The 7729-nt window shown below is 45.8% G+C and overlaps 1 protein-coding gene across 1 annotated transcript; it reads left to right on the top strand.

Annotated features, from left to right (window-relative positions):
* The first annotated feature begins 1929 nt into the window (after nucleotides 1-1929).
* On the top strand, nucleotides 1930-5943 carry Tspyl5 (TSPY like 5). Its single transcript, XM_028766403.1, has one exon. It carries the CDS (start codon nucleotides 2010-2012, stop codon nucleotides 3237-3239), a length of 1230 nt encoding a protein of 409 aa, XP_028622236.1. The 5' UTR covers nucleotides 1930-2009; the 3' UTR covers nucleotides 3240-5943.
* Nucleotides 5944-7729: the final 1786 nt, after the last annotated feature.

The raw sequence follows: 7729 nt of genomic DNA, 5'->3' as shown, positions 1-7729 counted from the left end.
AGAGGCAGAGACAGGAGACAGGAGAAATGTCCAGAAGCTCTGGCCAGCCAGCAGAGTACACAGAGAAATAAAAACAATAAGAAAGACTCAGACTCAACAAGGTAAAGGGAGAGAGCCTTCTCCCCCATAGTATCTTCTGACTTCCACACCTGCACTGTGTTACAATTACACTAGCACACACACACACCCAAATAAATAAATGTATATACTTTAAAGATTATATATAACCCCCCCCAAACTACTGGCAGAGTGCAGGAAGTTGATAGGTACTATGGAGGATAAAAAAACCGCATAAATGGTAAATGATTGACAATTTCAAATATGATGGCTTTAGTAGTGAGAAATTTAAGTTTAAAGGGGCTCAGATCACATGTGTGTGTGTGGGGGGACTGAGCATTTAAAGAAGAAGGAAGACTAACACAAAGGTTCTGAGGCAGGAGACCAGAGTATTGGAGAAAGCATAGAACAGAAAGTTAGAGGGGCAACCTGTCAGACCTGGAGCATTGCAGGCAACTGCAGGCCTTCTGAGAAAGTTCGGACTCCCATGTATTGAGTTGGTTTAAACTAGTTTCAGAGTAACCTCCCCTACCCCAGCTTCCACTTAAAATTTAATGTGTAGAAAAGCCACCAGAGAGCTTGTTAACATTTAGTTTCCAATCTAGTAGTTCTGCACCTTGAGCAAGCGTCCCTATCCCGCCTGACTGCTGGGCTTACTTCTCTGTTCTTCACTGCGAGGGTGTTGTGTTTGAACCTGGAAGGCCCACTCAGAAAGCTTCTCTTCACACTGGCCATGGATTCCCTCAGTACTCGTACTCCTGTAGCCCAGCTACAGATCTGAGGTTTCTCTAGGAGTGCCAGCCAGGTTGTCTGGCTGCTTCTCTGTAGGCTATGAAAAGTTTCTCAGGACCCCTCCCCCACTATTCCTGTAAACCCTCTGCCTCAAAAACCTCACCTGGAAATCCTTCTTTACTCCTAGAACGGTATTTTTATTCTATGTGTGTCCTACCCCAAGTACAGGAGCTTGGACTCAGGACTGGTTTTTTTTTTCTGGCTCTGGACTGGGATTCACAGTGCAACTAACTCTGTGTAGGCCTGAGGCAGCTGGAGGACTTAGGCCTAGGCAGAGTCTGGAATCTGTTAACATGCTTTTCTTAGGAGTCACCACAGACATTTGTAAAAGGCCAATAGATTGTGGTAGCATGGTAACAGGCCAAGGCTTCTTTTCCTTAGCTGTATAGTCTCCAGAATGTTCCTTAGTATCCCTCCCCTTCTCTCGTCCTTCTCCTGCTCTTCCTCCTCCTCACTAAGGATTGAATCCAGGACTTCCCATATGCTGAGGAACTGTTTTATCACTGAACTGTAACACCAGCCCTTCTTCAGTTGCAGTTTTATCAGGAAACTGGGAACAATAATATCTCCTTCCTGAACAGAGATAATGCAAAAGAAGTACTCAAATGCCTTGTGTGTATGATTATACAATATTAGTTGCTATTGCTTTTTATTCTTTCTTAGTCATTTTAGATGAACATTATGGTTCTGGCCTTCACATTCCCTAGAGTTGAATTGCTGGGACAAATCTTACAGTAGAATAATTATGTGATGAGACAGAAATGTCGATGACCAATTAATTATGAGAGATGTCACAGAAAATAACAGAAGAGGAAGAATATTTAGAAAATTGATGAAGACTGGTAGTGGGTGCCTTCATGATGTCACTGTAAGAGTAATGGCTTTGTCTTATGAAGCCCTGGGAACACGCTTGCTATCACTGGCAGGAGATGAGTCAGCAACACTACCAAGGCCAAATACAGATAGAAACTAACTTTCTAACAGCAAAATAAGACTAAGGGGGTGCAGCAAGCGAGAGCGGGCTGGTGCGCAGCCGCTGAGCGGAGCCAATCACCGGGCGCAGTGGTTTCTGCCGTGGTGACGTCATGGTTGCCATGGAGAGGCCAGATCCGTAGAGACCCGGGGCTGGTAGCGGCTTAGAAGCCTTGTCCTCTGGCACCATGAGCGGCCGTAGTAGGGGTCGAAGGTCTTCCCGCGCCAAAAGCCGGGGCAAAGGCCGGGCCAGAGCCCGGGTCCGGACCGCTGCGGACGACGCCTGGCACGGCGAAAAGCCGCCGGAGAGCCCTGAGCTCGGGGAAGAGGCCGCGGCCGCGCAGGTGCAGGCCGGCGCTGCTCAGGGAGGCACGGCATCAGCCGAGCCCGGGGAAGAGGCGGCCTGCCGCCTCCCGCTGGACTGCGGCCTGGCGCTGCGGGCTCGGGCCGCGAGCGAGCGCGAGCCGGCGCCCCCTGATCCGAGCCTGGAGAGGGCCACAGCCCTCGCCGAGCGCCTGACCAGCGACACCTGCTTCGTAGGAACCGTGGGAGCCTTGGCGAAGCTGCGACGCGGCTCCCGCATTGGAAATCGGCGAGTTCCCGGGAGGAAGGCCCCAGACACTCGGAGCGCCCCGGGGAGGGGATCTCAGGCCACAGTCAGTGGGAAGCCAAAGATGGGCTCTGCGGGGCCTTGCGCCGCTGCTCCAGTGGGGGAGGAAAAGAAGGTGACAGAGAAGCATGCTGGGTCAGGCCCCCCTATGTTAGTAGGGAGCATGGATACCCTGGAGACGGTCCAGCTAAAGCTGGAGACCATGAATGCACAGGCTGACAGGGCGTATCTCAGGCTTTCCCGCAAGTTTGGTCAGTTGCGACTTCACCATTTAGAGCGCCGGAACCTCCTCATCCAGAGCATCCCGGGCTTCTGGGGGCAAGCTTTTCAGAACCATCCCCAGCTGTCAACTTTTCTGAATACCAAAGATAAGGAAGTATTGAGCTATTTGAACAGACTGGAGGTGGAAGAGCTTGGCCTTGCCAGATTGGGCTACAAAATCAAGTTCTACTTTAGCCGAAACCCCTATTTCCAAAATAAGGTGCTCATCAAGGAATATGGGTGTGGTCCATCCGGTCAAGTGGTGTCTCGCTCGGCTCCAATCCAGTGGCTCCCAGGTCATGATCTACAGTCCCTAAGCAAGGAAAACCCAGAAAACAACGGTAGCTTCTTTGCATGGTTTTCAAACCACAGCTCTATTGAGTCTGACAAGATTGTTGAGATAATCAACGAGGACCTGTGGCCCAATCCTCTACAGTACTACCTGATCAGTGAAGAAGCCCGTGGAGAGAAAGGAAAGGAAGAAAGGCCAGGTCCAGCAAAACAGCCAGCAGAGAGCCCTGGGCCTGCAGTGAGGCAGTCCAACTGATCTTGCACAGATCTCCCTACCACCTGCTGCTGGACTCGTTAGGCTAACCACGTGGGTTTGGTTGTCTGCCTGCTTTCTGTTATACCGTCTTATGTACACGGTAGCCACTTTGGACTTATCTTCAAGAATGTGACATTTGTGATAATATTCTTTGCTTCCCCATGGCCTCACCTTGTCACAATAGTGTTACATGTGTGACACTTACTGCTTGTGTATCAATCACTTCTGATGTTTGCAGCTTTTCTCTATGCTATCCAGTCCCTGTTCCTAGCTCTGGCCCTTCCCAGTTATCTTTCACGAGGACATTCTGAGTCATTGTCCAGATGGATATTCAAGTTATGCTACTTCATGGCCAGTCAGCTGGGCTGTGTGTCCATTTTAGCCATGCATGTTATCAATGGCAAGATTTTCCATTGCCATCACAAAACGAAGCCAGCGATCGTATTCTGTGGATATGGAGACATCAACCAAGGTTCTTCCTGTTTTATTTCCAACTTCAGCCTAGGGTCCAGCGAACCACCGGATGTGGATGAGGACGAGGACAAACAGGAGTATGTTCTGCTCACATCGTCCGTCTCTTCCTGCTGCGGAGACAGTCCCTCAGTGAACCCTCATCAAGGTCTGGCCGTGCCTGGTTGCAGTCAGCTCATTGACTTTTGGCTAGGTCAATGTTATTGGCTCCAACTTGATTTTCAAAGACCTCAAGAACTGCCTGTGGACCCAGGCACCTTCCCAGTGCATGAGCTACAAACCTACCTTCCCCAGACTTTAGGAAACCTACTGGTTGTCAGACTGGTGGGCAGCCTGGCATTTGTGAATATATGCTTGTTGCTATCATGTTGTGATCCCTAAGAAGGGTAGAGCTTTGGACCACACTTTTATCAACTGGGTATCTGTGCCATTTTCCTTATTCTTTATTCCTTGCTAAGAAGGGACAAGAAGGGATGCTGAGGAAGCGAGAGTTTTCATTTCTGTGCCCGCGTTTACTTCACACCTCCATGCAGCTTAGTCTCCTTCCCTGTCAGCCTACCTCCAAACTTCCTAACTCCTTAGGAACCCTCTCCCAGCCTTTTAAAATAGCATCACAGTGTGGACAAGAAAAAAAAAATCACCAACTAGACTCTTCTACATACAACTAGGGAGGGAGAAAGGGACGTCCTTTGCACACTCATGTAGTAGGCTGAGATAAGGTAAAGAAAAACCAGAAGGCCTCGAGAGAGTCTATGGTCAGACATAGGTTCTGGGCTTGTTCTGTAGTTCTGAAGTTGTATGCATTTGCTAGAATTAGAAGCCCCAAGGCAGCAGTGTCGTGGTCTCTTGTATCTTCTGTCTGTTCCTTTTTAAGACCCAGAGGCTTCGTCCTTTTGTCTCATTTGATACCCTATATCACTGGAGTCCCTAGTCCCCAGCTTTCCCTCTCAGCAGTCCTTTGCTGTCTTTGATTTTTAGCCCAAAAGTACTCACTATGAGAGAATTCCAAGGTGTTCCTGGGGACAGGGCAGGCGGAACCTGTTCTAGGTATTTCTGGTGAGTGTGCAGGCTGAGCTGGACCCTCTCTACCAAGGTGTGCCTGTGTCCTGACTTATGTTCTGTGGAAAGTAGAAGTCTAAGCCAGTCCCCATTCTGGTGTGGAAGACTTCATTGTAACCGTTGTGAGGGGTCCTTGACTTAGTGGTGAGGAGATAATAGGCAAGGGAATCAGGGCCAGCTAGGCATGAACATGATGTTGAGTGGGTCGGTAAAAACTTGATGGAAATGCCTGGGGAAGCTGCAGAGATAGCGGTTCTGTCTCTCAGTGATGAAGGTGACAGAAGAGACCTTACTCAGGGCTGAGAAGGGAGAGTTAAAGGGGTTGTAAACAAGATGCCTGGGCAGGGTGGATTTCGAGTTCTGGGCAGTCTTCATCATCATTAGTGGATTTTTTTTTTTGTAATTACAGAAACAAACCAAAAATAATGTTACTATATTGGGTAGAAGGTGCATCCTAGTGTGTATAAGATTATGCTAAATGCTGTGTATTTGGTCTCTAAGTAAAATCTTACCACTTTTTGTTTTTTGCCTAATGAGGAAAATAAGAGCTCTATAAGTTTGCTTTTGCTCTTTATTATGTAAATTTCTAAAAATAGGATTGGTCCCTGGACCCTGTGTGCTTTCTACCTAGAAGCAATGAGCAACTTAATGCCATCTGTAGCTTCTTCCTCCTGCATTTTTAGTGAAAGTCGAAGGTAGTGCAGCTGGATGTGCTTTGGGAGACTGGGGCATTGGGGTGAGATGTGCACTCTCACGATCAGAGTAAGTCCGCTAATGTCAATTTTGTGTGAATCAATGATTTTTCCAGAAGTGGGACTCATAAATGAGTCTTCACAATTAGTGGAACTCAAAGAGCATTGATGAGGATATTCTGCTCTCTGCCACAGCTACAAAAGAAGAGACCATTCTGTTGTAAATCTGCCTATGACCCTGATGTAAGGCACTTGAGACCCTTTTCCTCCGTGTAACATAGACTCTATGGACTACTAGAGTTGCTGTGGCTGTGTTCTGTGAAAATAATCAATACAACATAATCTTCTCATTGGTTATTGTAGTTGATAATTTGATATCCTGGTAATAATGTGATTATTTCCCTGTTCCCAAGTGGCATAAATTCTTGCAAGTATGCATGTACAATGGAAAACAAATAAAAAATTCTTGTGTCATCATTCTATTTAATATTACAAAGTAATAATTGGAGGGCTATGAAGCAGTAGCTGAGCAGAAGCAAGGAATGAGTGGTAGATACTAGCCTAAGTAAGCAGATCCCAGGCCTCAGGCCTTTGCCTGACCAGTTACACAAGAGTACTTAAAATCTTGCTCCCCAGACCCTTTTCAGAGCCTGATATTTTGTGTGGCTCTAGAGGAAGCAACTAGTCTTGTTTAGAATGAGTTTTCCAGGCACTCCTCATGGGAATTCAATATTTCTAACATCTTATGGTGAATTTGAATTATGTGGAGAAGCCTGTGAAGTGGATTTTGATTTAGTAGTCAGAACCAGGACTCTGTAACAAGCTTCTAGGTTATTAACTGCTGGTGACATATGGACTGCACTTTGAGTTGTAACTGAGGTGACCCTAGAGGCCCTTCAAAAGCTAATACAGAAAAACTGAAAAATTTTTTAAGTCCATTCAAACTAGAATAATAGTGTTCAACCATGGTTGCATGTTAGAATTAACAGGGAGATTTAAAAAATCTCAGCTTCACACAAAGACCATCTAAGAATGAGGAAAGAGATTGGCCCAGTCACAAGTAACTCCAAAAGCTTTCCAGCTAACTCAACATAGTGTCTTCAGTTCAGGCTCTCTGATGCTGCTCCTTCCCCATCCAGAGAAAGGATAATTTCCAACAGAAGCCATTCTCAGTGATGACCAAACACCACAGAAAATGATTAGAAAAAGAGCTTGATTTTTAACTGACAAGAAAGTGGCATTAGGGGCTGGCATGGTGGCTCCCTAGGAAAAGGTTGTTGCTAAGCCTAAGAACCCGAGTTTGATCCATGGGACCCACATAGGTGAAGCAGAGAACCAACTCCTCTGACTTGCATATGCATGCCACTGTGTGCCCATCCCCATATAGTAAATACAAATGTGATAACGAGATAAACATGAAGGTAAAGATGCTGCATACATGGACAGGCAGTGTTTGGAGCATAGTAGGTGCTACAGTGTTGGATGAACAAATAATTGTGGGTAAATGTATTAAGTATGTTGATCGTTTCATATGTACCTCTATATTAGTTTTCTTCCTTCGAAAAGTACCACAGACTAGAGGCTACAAAGCTATAGAAAGTAATGAAAGCCAGATGTTCAAGATTAAGGGTTGCCAGGATTTCTTCTGAGGGCATCTTTCCTTACTACAGATTTGTGTGTTCACATGGCCTTTTTTTTTTTTTGGTACGTGTGTGTCTTATGTCATAACTAGTCTTACTAGTTACATACATAACTGCGGTCCACCTTAATGACTTTAACTTCCATTACCCTTTAAAAAATAGTCTCTGAGTATTCTGAGGTGCTGGGAATTAGGTATTCTGTGTGAGTGTGGCAGTGGTAGAAGAACATTATCTAGTTGACACCATTGTACAATGAACATGCTTTGCATAGTATCGAAGGCTTCTTATCATGTTTCTGGTACTTTTACAGTACCTTACGGGGTTTTGCATAATCCTTTCCATACTTTTATAAGGTGTGTGACAAGGAAATAGGATAAAAAAAAAAAGCTTAGAAAATCATTTGGGTCATATCTCAGCATTAAATGTAATCTGGTTGAAAAATCCACAGCCGTTTTAACAGCTCTTAAATGTAAGCCAATTATCAGAATATGTTCTCACCTACTTTCAACTATTTATAGAGATAGATTTGGGAACAAAAATATTTTTTAGTATAAGGATGACAAACCCAGCCTGATGCTTAGAGACCTTGTGAAATGAGGAGCTGGTGCTTGGGCAGGAAGTTGCACCA

Source organism: Grammomys surdaster, unplaced genomic scaffold (assembly GCF_004785775.1).
Source record: "Grammomys surdaster isolate TR1022 unplaced genomic scaffold, NIH_TR_1.0 63, whole genome shotgun sequence".
In the NCBI taxonomy this organism is placed as follows: domain Eukaryota; kingdom Metazoa; phylum Chordata; class Mammalia; order Rodentia; family Muridae; genus Grammomys; species Grammomys surdaster.
The sequence above is the reverse complement of the archived record's forward strand: the minus strand, read 5'-3'. Positions and strand labels throughout refer to the sequence as shown.